Genomic DNA, 18,700 nt, shown 5'->3' with positions numbered 1-18,700 from the left:
TGCACGGAACTCAAGCAACAAGTCAGAGACAATCTCACATTCTCTCCAGTGTAATAACCGGGGATGAGACATGGGCTTATGGCAATGATCTTGAAACGAAACAGCAGTCGTCGCAATGGAAGTAGCCAAATTACCCGCGGCCAAAAAAAGGCACGTCAAGTTCGTGGCAATGTGAAGTCCATGCTCATTGTTTTTTTTTTACCTACATGGAATTGGCCACAAGGAATTCATACCTCCCGGACAAACCGTGAATAGCGAGCTTTACTGCGACATTTTAAGGCGCTTAAGACAGAGCATTCGTCACAAACGTCCGGAGAAGTGGAAGAACAACAACTAGGCTTCTTCATCACGACAACGCGCCCGCTCACACATCACTCGTTGTTCGACAGTTCCAGACATAAAAAAATCACAGTACTTCTGCACCCACCCTATTCACCTGATCTTGCCCCTTGTGACTTTTCCTTGTTCCCAAAGTTGAAGTTGAGACTGAAAGGACGTCGGTTTCACACTGTTGAAGAGGTCCAGTCGGAATCGCAGGCGGGCCTCAACACACTGTCATCTGGAGAGTTCCACGAATGCATGGAATCGTGGCAGATACGCTGGGATCAGTGTATACATGCTCCAGGGGACTACCTTGAATGAGACAGTGCTGATTAAGCGTTATGGTGAACACATTTTTTTCACGACTGAATTCCCGGAACTTTTGGGTAGCACCTCGTATGGTGGCTTCGGATTTTCATCGTTCTCGGAGAGCCAGAACAACTTGAAGACACGCCTGGCTAGCACCGTTCGATCTGTCACAATGGTTCCTTTCCTACTTAAACAGCTAGTAGAAACTGTTTTAACTCTAATATTTACTACACAAAAACATGTTTCATTAAAAAGTATTCGCGGGCCGCTAAAGTGAGAGCACCGATGACAAAGTTCGCGCTCGCTTTGCGACAGTGTGTCTTCTGTTCTTGCTTTTCTTCGCTTGAGTATACACTGCAGGTGAGTAAACTTTGTTGAAAGATGTAATATGGGTGAATGAAAACATTATGAAAATTTAAAGAACTCATTATCTGTGCAGCCATATCCACATCTTAGACGAAGCTTCGCACAACACCAGTCAACACAAGTCACGCACACCCATATACCGTCATTCCCATGTTGGTACAGTACCCGGTAGGAAACACCCATAGACGGTGGCGCCAGATTTCCCTCTAGGTTATATTGTCAGAAACTCTACGCTGTGCAATATACTCTTTGCCGATATGCATATAGTGATACTGTGTCAATGTTACCAGCTCAAAAAGCTTCATTTGAAGTAATCTGCTGCGATTGTTAAACGTGCACTGCCAAGCCAAGGTGTATCTCGAAATGGTACCATTTTTGAGTCATGCCAGTCCCATAGGCTGTTTGTGCATGATTTGTATGTTCACCATAATAGAGAGTAGAACTTTTTGCTGAGCGAGTTGGCTGAGATCTGAGGAATACATTGTTGCGCTAACAGGAAACAAAGGCTTAGAAAGAAAAGTAGGAAACGATAGGTTGGATCAGTGCTCGACCTATCGTTTCCTACTTTTCTTTCTAACTCTTTATTTCCTATTAGCACAACAATGTATTCCTCACCATAATAGATTTGTATTGTTTATTGGAGGCCAAAAAATTATTTATAACTATGCTGTCACCGGCTGTGGTGCTCACTGCATTATTTTGATATGGCTAGCTAGACACGCAGCTTTGCGGTTTAGAACTAATATGGAGGCTCACTTTTTAAGCAAGCAGTTTTGAGCAACAATGGAAAATGCTTAAACCCAATGCTGTGCGTGGTGTCAATGCACATAGAAGCCAGACATGTGCAAGCGTAAGCCTCATGAGCAACTAAAGTGGACAGCTTTCCTGCTGTATTACCGTATTTTCCGGTCAATAAGTAGGGTTGTTCGTTTTCGGGTATAATATATTTTTAAATTCGGGGGTAAATTCGAGTGATATTTTTCAAGCTGATAATCGGGGAGAAATCGGGCTTTTTGTGGAACCATTCCGAAATTGGTTTTTTTTTTCGGGTTAAATTTACAAACGTACTAAGTTATGCATTACGTTCGTGTTTTTTTGTTCTTTTATCAGAGGGTATCACGAGCTCCTTAACGCTAATGTGTTAAAACTAGGGATCCATTTCAAGCTGGTAATCAGAGGGACATCAGGGTTTTATAGCAAGTACTCTGAAGTTCAATGTTTATTTGGAAATAATAAGTAACAATGACAGTAAAGAGCATTGATAACTTCAAGGAAATGAAACATCTTATTCACGAAAAGCTGGTCATCGATTTTTTACACATCCTTGTTAACATACATTATAAACTGCTTGCGCAACATGTTGGTCTCCGTCCGAGACCTGTCCAATCTTTGAACGTATCTCAGCTGAGAGAAAGTTCTCTCGACATCACACCTTCCATTAGCTAGGCACAACAATGTCGGTGCAACAATGCGAGTCAGTTACTAACTCAGAGTTAGGCGTGCTCGTTGCGCGGTTGGCTGTGAGCCGTGTAGCGAGCACACTGCAGCACACAGCTTGTGAAATGAAGTCGATAGGTCCCTGGAGCTCACTTAAGCCGACAAGATCTAACTTCGTTGGCCTGAGGCAGGGTAGCTAGCACGTGTGCACCGCAAACTCCGTTCCGCGTAAAAAAAGAAAAACAGGTTGGTATGTGGTTTTGGAATTCAGGGAGAAATCGGGTTTAACCCGATTCTCCTGAAACATGGTCGGGGGGTAAAAATTGGGTAAAATCAGGTATTACCCGAATACAAACAACCCTATTATAAGTCACAACGGCAGTCTTTCAACAAAAAAAGACGTATATAAGTCACACCGGTGTATAAGACGCACCTGTTCATTCCGTAAGCGATTAAAAAAAATTTGTGACATTTGTGGCGATTGAGGTAGGCGCCGGTAGGTTTCACCCGCTCAGCCATCCCCAAGCTTCCAAGCATGCTTCCAAGCCTCTCCCGTTCGCTCGCAACGGGTTTCAGCGGTGGCGCTCCACTCACGACAATTGGCAGTGGGGGCGGGGCACTGACGTCACGAAGCGGCCGCGTTCGGCCGTTCGGCGGGTTCGGCTGCTGAGTGCTGACTGCTCAGTGTTTTTAGTCCAAAGGAGTGTCCAAAGCACCGGCTCCGGCGAGGGCCTTTTTCTGGGAACTGGCCGCTGCTACTCCAGACCCGTGGGCTTCTCGCGCTCGCGAAGTGCGTGGGAAGCGAGGGTCGTCTGCTACGCGCTGTAGTTTTTTGCGTTCAGTTTCCACGCAGAACACTTAAAGTATATTTAACGTCAACAGTGTGGTGCTGCATGGAGTTTACCCATCTTTTAGCGTTGTCTTTGTGCTTGAGCAGCAAGAGAATGCAAAAACTAACGTGTCAAACTCATCAGCGCGGCCTAGCTCCGGTGCTAGAGTTCGGGAACGGTAATGCAGTAACTGTGCGTGTGTAGAAACGCACTAAATGAGCGCGCGCAAAGAAAGAACGTAAAAAAAAAACAGCATTCACATAGGTACGCGGGCAATAGCACCACGCGAAAAAAGTTAATTACTCGCGCAGCCAAGTGAAATACTTACGTGCATGCAGTGACCGCTTCGCTCACCACTACGCACTTTTCACTCACGGTAAGTAGCGGTTTACAGCCATATGCATATGTATTCGACAATTTTTTAGCCTCGACAATACTTTATTATGAACAGAGCACAGTGAGAAGGTGTAAGGGAAACAAGAGAAAGAGCAGAGACGGCCCTAACGCCACAATATTGTTGGCTTAATAGTGTCAGCGCGGGAATATATAGTTCTAGTTCAACCAATGTTTTCGGCTTCACCAGGGGTGGGACTGAGTAAAATTGCATTTTGGAGCAGTTGAGCAGACAAAATTGGATTTTGGAGCAACTTGGAGCAGAGTAAGTTTCATTTTGTAACAGTTTAGAGCAGGCCAATCTGAATTCTGGTGGAATAATGGAATATGGCAACACACTTCAAAACCACAATGAAACAGAAAAAACCAACACAAAGCACGTAGTAGAAGCACACTTTGTAGCTATAGCGTACTAGAATATGGAAGACTGAGTCGAGCGGCGGCACAGCGATTGTTTTCCTGTAAAACCGAAAGCATCGGTGGAACGCACTACAATCGAACTATATATTCCCGCGCCGATGCTCATCATGATAGCGGGAAATGTTCTCAAATTATGCGGTCCAATCGATGCATCGCTAAGATAATTTCTTAGTCACTATATGTCACTGCAGACCCAGAGAGCTGCAGTCAACCCTGAATTGGTATGACGTAAAACTATTCCAATCTGCCTTCATTGCGATATCAATTATATGGACACTCCATGCGCAATTCTGCCATCGTTGTTGCCGTGATATTCCGTATAAAGGTATAAAGCCCAGGGGCGATAAAATCGTCGCCGTGCACCATACGCTGTATGTGTGAGTGAAAGCATGCGAGGGTGAGCCGATGATGGCAGCTCAGTCTCGTGTGCGCAAGGCTCCGTGGGGGGAGGGGAGGGACGGGGGCGTTCTTCGGCGGCTGCCGTGCATGGCGCAGCAGCGCGGGCCGTATCTTGGAATCGATCTGCGATGGGGACAGAGTGCGAGTGCACTGTTTTCAGCGCTTAGCTCGAGTTGAGGCGAGATGCAACACAAAGGTCAATTCGCTCGCTGCTGCCGCGCTTCCTCACTCCAGCGTTTAGACAGCCAGTTTCCGCAGTCATCGAGTGAGACGTGTTCATGTTTGCTTGTGTTCGCGCCACATGTACCATGCTTGTTAATTTAGTTCGTAAGCAAATGTTTATAAGTTTATACGGCCGACAAAACTAATATCCAAGCTTGCTTCGTATAGCTGTCTACTAATTTGATATCGCAATCGATGCTTCGCCTTTTGGGCGAAACAGCGGCTTTTTATTCGAAATCCTCAGTTACCCCTTCGCAATTTGTCAAAATGTCTCAGGCCTCGCCGATGTGGGCATAAAAACAAATTGGAAAATCGGGCAAGTTTGCACTTGATCGTGCAAAGCTTAGGTACAGCGAAACTGTTGATCAAGTATTACTGGCTGCTACTGCTAGGTATTAACTTCGTTGCTGCTAAGTCTTAACTTGGTTTAACTTAACTACGCATGTAGGAAGGTATTCTCGAGTGATTACTTTCAGAGGTACCTTCCCTTTTGTGACATTTCGCGTGACTAGCGCTGGACGTGTTGCCGCCTACGAGCGACAGTGTTCCTGGCATGCCACAAACGCAGGCATGCTAACCAAGGTTGGCACAGTGCCAAGAACGCTGTTGCTTGTCGACGCCGAACGCGTTAGCGATATTTCGCGTGACTAGCACTGGACGCGTAGGCGCCAACGAGCGACAGCATTCTTGGCATGCCAGAAACGCAGACAGGCTAACCCAGGTTGCACAGTGCCAAGAACACTGTTGCTTGCTAAAGCCAAACGCGTTGGAGGCTAGCCACTCAATATCTCCTGACTCAGCGCGCCATGGAAAGAAGAGAGGCAGGGGTCGGGAAGGGAGGGAGCTGGTGAGGAGGAGACTACATGCGCATGCGCCGCCCTCCTGGTTGCCATGGCTACGGTGCGGCAGTTTCTTGACACGAACCACAAATTACGGCTGGCTTAAACAGCTTCGCTGTTAATATTTTTACGGTATACTAACCCTGGGGACAGAGACAGCCGCCCGCTGAACCCGCGGCAGCGTGCGCCTCCCTATCTAGTTCGCTCGTAGTGCCCTAAGCCTGGTTTTCATTATTTTGTGCCTCAGCTAGGCACGAAGATCATGAGAAACTTCGCTCGGGAAGCACGGTCTGCGGAATTTGAATGGCTGCACTCTTTTTCGGAGAACGAATCCGCTCGCTGTTCGCGGCCACTGCCGGAGCACACATGCAGAAGCCGTGCTGGCGCTGTGTAGCAAATTTCCGTCAATTTTCTGCGTTTGGCGCAATTTGGCGGAGAAATCTGCGTCCCACCCCTGCTTCACAGGAAAATATGCGCCGTGCCGCCACTCAACCCACTCTTCCATATTGTAGTATGCTATAGCTACAAAGCGTGCTTCTACTATGCACTTTCTGTTGGTTTATTCTGTTTCATCGTGGTTTTGAAGTGCACTGCCATATTCCATTATTCCACCAAAATTCAGATTAGCCTGCTCCAAAATGCAATTTACTTGCTCCAAAATGACTTTGGGCAGTCCGACCCCTGCAAGTACTATAGCAAGGTTACATCACTGCTGCATTCTATTCCTAGCATGTCACTTTGCTGGCAAAAATCCCCTACCACGGCTGCTTTCTTAAATAAATCTCAATTTTGAACAAATAGCTTAACACTTAAGCCCCAGAGATGCAGGACTCCAGATTTATTTTGACCAGTTGGAGTTCCCCAATATTCAACACTCAAAACACAGGCATACAGGCCATCATACCCAAAATCAAACTTTAAACTTGATGCTCAGCAGCAAAATATACTGGGTGCTGAACCGTGAGCCCAAACTATCAGAGATTTTGCATTTTATCAGAAGCATCCACCCCAAAAAATTGCACATACCTTGTCCAAGCTGTAAAATCTTGTGAACCAGGAGACTGGAAAAAATAGCAGATGGTGTCAGCACTCTGAGGTTCCCAAAGGTGGTCCTTTTACTTACCTTTTTTCAGCATCCCATTTCTGGAATTCGGCGTGTTTCTGTTGTGGGAAGAGAACACAAAGCAACAGTTCAGCACTGAATGAGACAAGTCAAGGCACATAATTTCCGCAGCTGACTTCTCAATGTTGGGCGCCACCCGTGAAATTAATTGGCGCTTGGCACTTCCTGCAATGCCTGAGAAACACCCATCCGTTCCAGCAGTGCTTTATAATAAAATTACAGCTCAAAAGTGACAAAGCAGCGTTAATGAAATTGCAGTGACTAATTCAACCACAGGGCAGCAGAACCAAGCCTCAAGATGCCACATCGTGCACAAATTCCAGATAGTGCAGCTGGCCTGGCTACATTAAAATGTAATCAATGTTTTAAGCTTTCCCAGGCACTATTCATGCCACCCGAGAACAGTACTGCCATGCAACAGCAGAGCTAATGAGTGCAGCTAAATACACCTTTTAACGTAACAGCCCTGTTCATAAGCCTTATAAATCCCCAAGCTTCTACAAGAAAAGCTTTTATAAAAATTTTTTGTTTCCTTTGATGTCACCTGTTCAGATACACGTAAAATGCAGAAATGCTTTAATAAGAAAACGCCTCGACCAATTTCAACTAATGTTTGCGTATTAGAGTGATAGTTAAATTCTAGTGAAATTTTGATTTCTTGCTTAGAATTATTGTGAAGAAATTGGTGAAAATCACCAAGTTTAAAGAAATAGAAGCACAATGTTTACAAATCCCCAACTCTGCACCAAGAACAGATATTGCCGTTCTGTAACTACATCCATTAGACCATCTAAAGCGGAAAAATTTGATAGATCCATCTACCGCTTACATGAATTTGTTACAATATTTACAAGAGTTTTGGAAAAGTTCCACCTATTAGCGGTATATTTCAATGCAGTGTATAACACATCAATTTTGTCCACATTAGATATATTATTATGTGCAGTTTACAGAATTGTGACAACGTTTTAATTACCGAGTTACACAATTGTAAAAGTGATAGTTCCATTTTTTTTTTCAGTTTTTTTAACACAATATACAGTCTAAATAAAAAAATCTGCTAGCTACAGTCACTAGATTTGAACTTTTTTTTTTAAATACAACAAGCCTCATCAAATTTAGCGCGTTAGTTGACGATAAAAACAATTTCTCCATTCCCAAGTATAGGAGCTCCTGAGCTAAGGCTTCCTCTCAACCTTAGACTTAAACAATGAGAGTTGCTTTAAAGAATGACTGGAAGAATGGATGGAAGCTTGAGGTCGTAATCCCCTCAACACAATATACTATTGAAATGCAAACTGCAAAGAAATTCAAGGGGCACTTAGTTATCCCTACGCGGATGAATGCGAAAGCCCTGCGACCACCGTGCGATGCCTACGCTCTTTCACTCGTTGAATAACTACATGACCGAAACGTATTGACGCATTTTGCAATTGCAACAACCAACAGTGTTCATCACAAGGTGCGCACAACGCAAGGTCATGGGTTTGACTTGCACCAAAGGTCGAGGGTATGAGTGCCTTAATTAACTTTGCCTTAATACCAAAGATTGTGGGTTCTATTGCCGTAATTGACTATATTTAAATTAAACCTGCCTTAATTACCTTCACCCTAATTCACTATGCCTTAACTTTGCCTTAATTGACGTCATCAACTGCCGCGATTGACTCACTTTACTTTTTGGACCATTGTGGTCACACCAATACAGACTACACCGGATTTTCCACCTCCTGAGCCATATAATGCTTTAGCATTAATAAAAAGAATTGGTTCCTGCACATTTATTTTGAGTACACCACTATGAAAACTGGTTTTTGCCCCATAGACTGCTGCACATGTCACATGCAACACTACTCATTCAACAACCCAGACAAGTTTTTCTTCTGGACACAAAACATATGCCCATTGCACACTTTTACATTGCCTTCCGCTTTGCAGATGTAGCTCAAGTTTCAAGGGTGCATCTAACATAAGGAACTATTAAAACCTACAGTACTGCAACCATGAAATCACTATTCAGTGTCCAACACATGCCAAAGTAAAAAAAAAATTGTTCATAGAGAAGGTCAGGCAAGTTAGTGTTCATTCATATCCAACTTAGGCAAGGAAGGTACAGACAGGACACACTGCTTCTTCGTCCTGCCCCAGCTAGCTATGAGCAAGTGGGGTATACCTTTGTCAGTAGAAACTGCTAAGGCAGCTTGGCCTTCACAGTTACTGTGTTAAGGGAACACTAACAGCAATATTTTTGTTTTCAAGTTTTATGCTTAAACGGGTTGATCTGTGTCGAATAATCACAGAATTACACTGCAAATTCTCCAACGTATTCAATAATGAGCATATTGTTAATTGCAACCAGCTCTGTAGTCACTTCAAAACTAGTGCCAAAGCACGTAGCTAGCCAAGCGCCGTGGCTGCTCGAAGCTTATCACACATGAACATGTAGGCTCACAAGCCAGTAACATTGAGGAGCACATTATTTGCAGAATTCGACTGCTAGACATGCACATTGTGCACGATGTTCTCAGTCAGAATCATGGTCATCCTCATTGTCAATTGAGGCTGACAATATTGTGCAAGTTTTAACCGCTGCCATTATGAATAAAGCAAATTGTTTTCAATTTTACCCTCTGCAGAGGAGCAGATCAGAAATTGACAGCCCTGCAAGCAGCATTGAAGGCAAACATCAATATTTGCACTTTGGCCACCCTCAATGGTAGGTTGGGTAGAGGCAATTTTAGTTGACATTTTGCTCAATATCTGATTTCGCCATTCGTAACACTATATGAGCACTACTTGTATACCAGTTGTATAACGTGAAATGATTTCTGGGCTAGTTACATTAACCTCTACATTGTATTTTGTGCCTTAGATTGCATTTTCACAACATGCTGCTTGATTTTCTTTGACTATTGTTTCCCCTATGTAAGGTCCCCTAAAGAGTTCCTGAATTGAAAGATTTCATTCAACACATCTCTTCAAAACATCATTTAGCCTTGTGACTTTTGTTTTGTCTTCGTAGTACCTGTGGCTATCGTGAGCTACATGTGCAAAGAAATCATTGTGCCTAGTAACGGCTGTGTCGTTTTTCTTCCTATGTTTTTCTTTTGAGCAGTAAACATGTCCTGTACCAAAATGTGTGCAACAGCAATTCATAGTCTTACTTTCAATTTCTACCAGTGCTAAAAAAGCAGCTAATATGCACCCCCTACCCTACAGAAAGAAGCACAGGCGTATGCATATTCACTGGAACATCAATGTCTAGATTTTTGCAGGTGCTACAGAGACACAAAATGAATGGAGCAAATTCAGCTACTTTTCCCTGGTGTCCACTTATGTCGACTACTGTGGTAAGCAAGTGACCCACTGCTGCCAGGGCCCATGTGTGAGGAAACTACTTAACGACTCAAGATGGCGCTGCTGTTGTGCCCTCTCTTTGCTTCAACGAAGACTGCTGCACCCCACCTGATGCAACATCATGATATTGTGCTGAGGTTTATCTATTTTACCCTCAGGGTTTGATGCAACATCATGACATTATGCTCAGGTTTATTTATATTACCCTCAGGGTTTGATTACCGTGTGCTGACCACCGTGATGCTGGTGCACGCACGAGAGCGAAGAAGCATCTATTTTGCTCCATACAAGCATCCCAATCTATGGCATTTAGAATACTCGCAGAGCCGATAGATTTTCCCAGTGAGATCAATGACCAAGAGAATACATTATACTGATGACAATGTCTTAAAGCGCTACAGTTTGGAACCAGCCGCTTGCACTGACCTAAAATTATATTAAAATAAGTACAAGGCAAAGTTTGCCATTCATAATCAATCAGAGGTAACTGTATGCAGAGGAATAAGCATTTATTTATTTATTTATTTATTTGGTACCTGCATCGCCTTTGCAGGCATTACAGCAGGGGGGTATACAAATCGCGACAAAAATAGTTTTTCAATTTAAACACACAAAGCGCGGTAAAATTCATCATTAGAATCAATACCTACAATATTTGACGGAACAGCGTTCCAGTCCCTCGTGGTTCGACAAAAAAATGAGTATTTTCGCCGTCGCCGTGAGGTTCAAAATCTTCGCCGCGCGCCGTATGCCCGAGCGGAAGCGTGCGGGGATGCGCGCTATCACGGAGAGCGCACGCACTCAATCACCCACGCGCAAGCAGCAAGCAAGGAAGTGGGATGCCAGCGCCGGAGGGAGCGCGGAGGGGGGGGGGGCGCACTTCTACTCTGCCAACAACCGCGCTCGTCGCTCGCTCGGTCGCACAGTCTCTTATCTCCACACAGCTCTGACCTTTAGGCGCCGTGCATTCGCCGCTCAGTTTCCGTTGAAGCGATAGACCGCACGTACCTTCGCCCGCTGCGGCGTATGCGCTTGCTGCCAGCGTTTTGACAGTCGTTGTCTGCAGTCATTCAGTGTGATCTATTCATGTTTGTTTGTGCGCGCTCACACCACGCTTGTTCATTCAGTTAGTAATAGTCGGGCCCCATTTTCCAACGCACACTACACATGCAATGCTGCCCAGATCGGCAGTGCAGCGCTACAGGTGTGTCCCTTCGCACGCGCTGCCCACGGGAAGCGCTTTTCATCAACACCACCGTTTCACACGCGCCTTCTCGTGGTCATCGAGTCTCTCTTCATGTCGGTCTACTTACGCCGCAGCACACCTGCTTACTTAATCAGCTCATGTTTACTACAATTCATATTGCTACCAAAGCCGCTCACCTTACTTCGTATGACATTGCTGTGTTGCTGTCGCATTCATTGCTTCGCCCTTAGGCCGAAACTGTGACATTTTTAAAATAAAGTGAACATTACGCGTCACTTTACTCTAGCCCCAGGGGCGGATCCAGGTTTTTTCTGAGGGGGAGGGGGGTCAGCTTCTGTCAATGATGATGATGATAGTAGCCTTTCTTATTTACCGAAATTTACCGTTTTTCCTGACGATAAACCCGCGTTTTATACGGCTAAAGCAATACCTGTAGCCCTCCGTGGTGGCTCAGTCAGCTCAGGCGTTGAGCACGAGATCGCGGGATCAAATCCCGGCCGCGGCGGCCACATTTCGATGGAGGCGAAATGCAAAAACGCCCGTGTTCTTGCGTTGTAGTGCAGGTTAAAGAACCCCAGGTGGTCAAAATTAATCCGGAGCCTTCCACTACGACGTGCCTCATAATCAGAACTGGTTTTGGCACGTAAAACCCCAGAAAGAGGAAGAAGACCTGCAGCGAAGCCAGGTATCGGTTTCTCCGAGCTTATAGGAAAAGGACGTTACCCAATACAGCCATGTGCTTGGCGGCTGCGCCTGATAATACAGGGTGTTCAAAACTAAGCTTTATGGTTTTCTTAAAGTTAGGCACTGGGAGGCACGCGAAGACCACCTGTGCAAATAAGTTATGTGGCTAGGGGTGCACAAAGTGAGATGATAATTATCGCTGTGAGCAGCCCAATTAACTAAAATTGAACGATTATTTTTTGTTGACTGCAATAAGTGGGTATGTTTGTATTGAAAACTTAGAGACAGTCGAGTTTCTACACAGTATTAGTCGGAAGAGTTATTCTAGCGTGTCCGTGCTCCGAGATATCAGACTCCAAATTTCAATTGTCGTACTACGCAGAATAATCGAGAATTAAGACGCGACAATTGTCATCAATTCCAGTGAATGATTATGAAGCTCAGTGACCACTTAATCCAGTGAACCATTAATGTACCATAGATGTCCATAGAACATCATGTTTGAGACATTGCACACATCCTATAGATATCTATATTTATCCAAACAACATTACAAATACGTACCATGGATAATCTAAGTCCCATCCAGATCACGTTGCTCTAACGTTGAAAGGATGTCGCAGCTGGACATAAGTAACCTCTAATAGATGTTCTTTTTGGGGATGCAGGAGGTCCATAGAACATATAGTGGATATTTCCTGCTGACGCTATACTGAGCTGCATACCTGCGAGTGCCACAGCAGATGTACTATTGAATACAAATGAAATGGGAACAGCAGAGTGTGTGGCCAAAACGTAACTAAAAGCACAGTCTGCGGCGTCGGCCAGCGATCATTTTACACGCATGTAGTTACATGTACAACCACATGTACCACATGTACATGCATGTGGTTTCGATGCGGAGTGCGGGGCTGCTTGTCCTAGTGCGTATTACGTCACCTGTATTTTGTTTGAAGCTTGTATTCTCACCCCACTATTGCAGTGCCATTCCTATCTGTGATTACTTTTAAGGTGGCTAGCACTGTTGTTGCGCATCCAATGCAATACGTTTTTCGTGCTATTCAAATTACGATTAGACACTGTCAGCTTTGATGGTGGTAACAAAAGCAAAGCAATGCACGTTAGCAAGCTGGGTAGCATGCCAGCTATATCACACTACAGATGTAGCGATGGTGCTAGTCACCATAACACTGTACTGCCAGGTGGGTATGGCACTGTCGAGGAGAGATGAGAAAACAACTTTCGGACAAAATACGGGTGACGTTTATCGCAATAGGGCGAGCAGCGCTGCACTCTTCCTCGAGAACTACATCCTCACGCACGTGCACAACGACTGGCCGACGACATGCACAGTATACCTTTAGTTATGCTTCGGCCACACACTCCGCTGTTCGCATTTAATTTGTCCTCGATGGTACATCTGCTGAGGCACACTAATGGCACAGTTACCCCCATTGTCGGCATGTAGCTGGTGACTTTGCTTGAAATGTTTTGTTAACGTGTAAATGTGTGAATGTGAAAATATAAATTGCAACACTTATTAAGGTGAAATCCTTAGATGGCTCAATGGTCGAAAAATCCGATGTGCAGCGTTGCAGCCCCAAAATTTAATGGCACCAAAATTGGGGATTGAACCTTCGACCTTTGGTGTTAATTAGGTCGAAGCAAATTAAGGCATAGTTCATTAAGATAGAGTTAATTGAGGCACTCTAACCCACGGCCTTTGTTGGGAGTCAAAACCACTTGGAGAGATGGGCGAATCGGCCACATCTCCAAATTATCTCCAAGTTGGATTCCAATTGAAATGGTGAAGGTAGAGTCGAACCCACTACCTTGGGTGTTCATTAGAGCGAAGTTACTTAAGGCAAGTTAATTAGGGCAGAGTTAATTAAGGCACTCGAACACTCGACCTTTGGTGGAAGTCAAACCCACGACTTTCGGTGTTAATTAAGGCAAAGTTAATTAAGATACAATTAAGGCACTCAAACCCTCGACCTTTGGTGGGAGTAGAGCCCGCAACCATTGGTGTTAATTATGACGAAGTTAATTAAGGCACTCGAGCCCACAACTTTGGTAGGAGAAAACAATAGAAGTAACAATGCATGCGAATGAAAATGACAAATAATTTAATTCATGCTTCGTGAGTGCGCAGGCTTCTGCCTTCATCCTCTTCAGCGTTCGCTAAAGTGACTGTCAACTTTTATATATAGTTCTAGCGCTCATCAAAATGCGAAAACTGTGCTAACAAAACCGTAAATCCGCATTTTGATCATTATGCATCATTACAAATCCTGCAATGGATAAATGAAAAATAGTGAGTTCAGTAAGCACTAGGTAAAACACACCAGTGAAACTCACAATGTCATACCAATGTTACTTTTTTTATTTATACAACTGATAAAGCTTTATTACAAAAATGATCGGTCCCCAGCCACGCACATGTATGAAATTATACATTACATGTTCTCGCTGTATACAAACAGGTTAAACGCGGATCTAAAAAAAGAAAAAAACGTAATCAAAAACAGATTCTTGAAAATTAAACTTCATTAAAGCACAAGTAACGAGTAGACACAAAATGACTAGTAGGCACAGTGCCACAATTATAATTAAAAAGAATAAAACTGATTAGTAAGAGGTAGTATAACATACTAATTAATGACCAAAAGCGCATGGCCTGCTTGCCAGCACTTGCTTCTGGGGCCACCGGATTCAAGATAGAAAGCCAGTACTTTCTAGCTGCATTGAAAAATATATGGTGAAATAAATTCCACGCAAGCAGAATCCAGAGATGGAATGTTCATCTTGATAGGCAACTTGGTCAGGCAGCTTCTCAGATCACAAAAGTGCCAATAACATAATGCTGCCAGAGACTTAGAGATAGGCATTGCAAATTAGAAATATCCCTGACACTTGAAGAGGAACGCAGGAAACCAAGCGATACAAACATGTGCGAAAATTAACCATCAAAACATTGCCTCCCGAGTATTCCCGTAAGCGCTCCGCAAGGCGAACAAACGTACCACAATTAGCAGTCAGAAGCACAGCTCGAAATTTCAGCACGCAACTGTACAGTTCTGCCTAGTATACACGTACTTGGGCCATGGTCAACCACACAAAAGTCGAAAAGACACAAATAAAGCACACGCTGCTGACGCCCGGAACATTGCTGCGCACTTGCATCGAGGCGCGTGTTGCTGAATTGATATCAGTGGCGATGCGAAGTCAGAGCTATTGCGAGTTCAAGCCGGTTCAAGCTTCTTTTTTTCTTTATAAATTGTCGTAATACATCAGCAAGTTAAAGGTTACGTATTTTCAACAGTGTACTAATAGATATAACTGAAAAATAAAGCATCTTTGTATGAGAAAGAAAATGACGTAACCGAGACCGAAAGCATAGCGAAAAAAATTGCAGTGGCTTAGCTCGGCTATGCCAGGATATACGTAGCGTTAGCAAAGGTTCAGCTGATTATTCTTAGCTTTCCTGGTTGTCTCCTACGCTCAACCGCTAATTGCCAGGCAACTACTTCGGGATCCGATGAGTCAAGCTTCTCCGTTCTTCTGCGCTGTTGAGCAGCATTTGCGCTCTCCTTCTCCATGGCTATACCACACTGGCAAACGCCAGTCAGAAGCGCAGCGGCTCCAGCGCAGTGTCAGACGGCGACTGCACCACAGAACACCCGACTGCACAGCGAGCGCGCGCCGGCGCCAGTGCGTCTACCACGGCTACGACGTCACTCCTCTGGAATGCGCAGACCGGCGGCGGTGAGTCGCGCGCGGCGGCGGCGGAGTGCGCGAGAGGTGCCGGCTCCGGTGGCTCCGGTGCGCAAGCCGTGGGACATCACTGATCCTTACGCATGCGCAGCACGGCTCTTGATGTGCCGTGCGAAACGGGCTTGGCTAGGCCAGTGAAGCTAACGCTACAAAAATGGCTAAAGTATTGGCTTTTGCGCGCGGTGTCCGGCAGCAACGTTACTAGACCTCCAACAGTGCGAGTAAAGGTCGTGCTAAATTGCAAAAGAATTAATTAAATGCTTTTGCTCTCCTAGCCTCCCATTGTTAGGCATTAGAGACAATTTGCTTGTATTTATGCGGCATAGTGCGTGCATCTACTCATAACGCACTATGTACGATCAATGCACGAGAGCATTGAATGTGCAAGAGATGTCCAAATCATAAGGACATTCGACGTCCTCTGGATGACCTTTGACTGCCACGTACCAGTCGAACGTACTAATGATGTTAACCTTTACGTCGTTAAATGTCTTGGATATTTGGTCTTTTGTGGTACATCCAATGGATATTTGTGGTTCACTGGGTGGGTTCTGTGGAGGGATGGCGGTGCCATCTTCTCTCTTGAGTCGTGGTGGTGTGTTGACTAGAGGAACGTTCTTGAATACCGGCGTAACGCTCCGCTCCAACGCAGCAACCACTACGCTGACCCGCCGTGGTTGCTCAGTGGCTATGGTGTTGGGCTGCTGAGCACGAGGTCGCGGGATCGAATCCCGGCCACGGCGGCCGCATTTCGATGAGGGCGAAATGCGAAAACACCCGTGTACTTAGATTTAGGTGCACGTACGTTAATGAACCCCAGGTGGTCCAAATTTCCGCGGAGTCCCCCACTACGGCGTGCCTCATAATCAGACCGTGGTTTTGGCACGTAAAACCCCATAATTTTAACCACTTCGCTGGTTGTTTACGATATGCGAATCACCGCGTATGAAGACTCACGACGCCACCTACAAGAATAACGATGTGGCGTAGTAGGCGAGAGCGCGAGCCAGCGTCTTCATGTTTTGTTTCCCACGCGACGTCATCCTTTTACACAAGGCGCGCATCTGCTCCCGTTTCTCTAACCACGCGACGCCATCCTAGGCCCGCGCACTGGCGTTTGCCGCTGACGTCACGCTCCCCCACTTCGCAGCCGCGGCTCGAGGCTTCGCCCCGCTCCGCGAGAACGCCCACTCAGATAAACAGATCCGGCGGGCTTGAGCCTCCTATGCTTCATGTACGACAATAAAACTGCGAAGTTACAATGAAAAACTTGTAGCGTACGAACGGTACTGTGCTCGTACTGGAATGAGTGCTACAGTTAAAAAAGTTGCCTATGCGTAGTTGTTAGTTTAGCTGATAGTTGTATTATTTATATATGAACACTTCAGCAAGAGATCTCTTTCACTAAGCAGGTAGGTCGCGGAACCGATGACAGCCAATGAGGCAACCGTTGACACCCCAAGGGGAAACTAATTTAATCAGGCGCGAAGGCGCTCAAGCGGACCTCGGCGTACTTGGCAAAAGGGACGTCCCCTCATTCATTCGACGCCACCGACGGGACGGGTAAGGTACGGCAGGCGCCAGGAGGTCCAAGGTGTTCATGAGAAAAAATAACTACGGCAACTTCGCGATACCACACTCCTACGGAACACAACTAAGCTTGTGAGCGAGCTAGCTTTACTTCTACATGGCTGATACCACGGGTACTGGCGAAAAATACTTTTGAAGAATGCTGGTGGCCATATTTTTTTTTTTTTTTTTTTGCGACAGGGCCATCCCCCTGTCAGCGAGGGGGCGATGCAAAAATCTGAGGGGGGGGGGGGGGATCAGGACATCCCCCCTGGATCCGCGACTGACTCTAGCGGACAGAATTTTTCTTGGAATACAAGCTGAATAACCAATGTTCGTTTCGCCAACGCCTCCTATATATATATATATATATATATATATATATATATATATATATATATATATATATATATATATATACAGGAGGCGTTGGTTTCGCCGGTCGCGGCGACGCGTCGGTGCAGCGTCGGTGCGCTCTTTCTGTAGTTCTTTCGGTGGTTTTGAGAGTGATAAACACCACTAACAAATATTTGGCTTAATAAAGTTGATGTTCAATAAAATTTTAATGACATTCCCACTGCGCTTTTTTTTGGCGGGAAAATTTTGTCGTTGCCATCTTGAATTTTGGCGTCTTTCGACTTGCTTGAGGGGGGTGGGGGGCGCTTGCTCGGAATTTTACGGTATCCATCAAAAAAGAAATAAAATAAAATTATGGGGTTTTACGTGCCAAAACCACGATCACGCCAGGCACGCCCAGGTACACTTGGGGTTCTTTAACGTGCACCTTAATCTAAGTACACGGGTGTTTTCGCATTTCGCCCCCATCGTAATGCAGCCGCCGTGGCCGGGATTTGATCCCGCGACCTCGTGCTCAGCAGCCCAACACCATAGACACTGAGCAACCACGGCGGGTTAAACATCAAAGCGTGTGACTAAGTCTGAAAGACAGAAATTCAATCCATGGAAAGAGCTAGCAATTAAAAAAAGGCCCAGAAACACTTCTTCATACTGCACTTTTCTGCACTGCAGAAACATATATACTGGACTTCACAGAGTCAAATTTTGAGTCAAATTTCGTAATTGGTTACATTATGTTAAGAATTTTATTGCCAATTAATTATTAAACAAATTAGATGTCCGCTGGTGCTCTTTAGCTCGCTCTGTAAAAACAATTTTGTCTCAAGTCGCTCATCTTTATTTATTTACAACTATTGTAGTTGTAAGAAAAGAATGCACATAGTTGTGCCAAGTCTATTTTAGCAACGTTAACTTGTATGACATTTTGTACATACGAGTGCATCATTGTTGCTTACCTATTATGAACATGTGCGTTATGTCATTACTTGTGCTCAATAATGTGCCTCTACGTTCAGCTTTAGACTGCTGTTCCGCTTTCATCTTAAGTATTCCCCACTGCACAATTCTCTATTTTGAAGGATCAAACATGCCA

General features: G+C 45.0%; 1 protein-coding gene across 3 annotated transcripts in view; it reads right to left on the bottom strand.

The window, feature by feature from the left end:
• Positions 1-18,700, bottom strand: part of LOC125944856 (uncharacterized) — a 56,611-nt gene that overhangs the window by 37,083 nt on the left and 828 nt on the right. For all 3 annotated transcript variants that reach the window (XR_007466557.1, XM_049666251.1, XM_049666250.1), the window contains exons 2-3: positions 6,660-6,697; positions 6,563-6,597 (exon numbers count right to left, since the gene is read on the bottom strand). Coding sequence is in view for 2 of the 3 variants with exons in the window: in XM_049666251.1 (XP_049522208.1) it covers positions 6,563-6,597; positions 6,660-6,697 (73 nt within the window). In the remaining variant the exon portion in view is untranslated. The remainder of the gene's footprint in view (positions 1-6,562; positions 6,598-6,659; positions 6,698-18,700) is intronic.

The sequence above is a fragment of the Dermacentor silvarum genome, chromosome 4, assembly GCF_013339745.2.
Source record: "Dermacentor silvarum isolate Dsil-2018 chromosome 4, BIME_Dsil_1.4, whole genome shotgun sequence".
Taxonomy (NCBI): Eukaryota; Metazoa; Arthropoda; class Arachnida; order Ixodida; family Ixodidae; genus Dermacentor; species Dermacentor silvarum.
The sequence above is the reverse complement of the archived record's forward strand: the minus strand, read 5'-3'. Positions and strand labels throughout refer to the sequence as shown.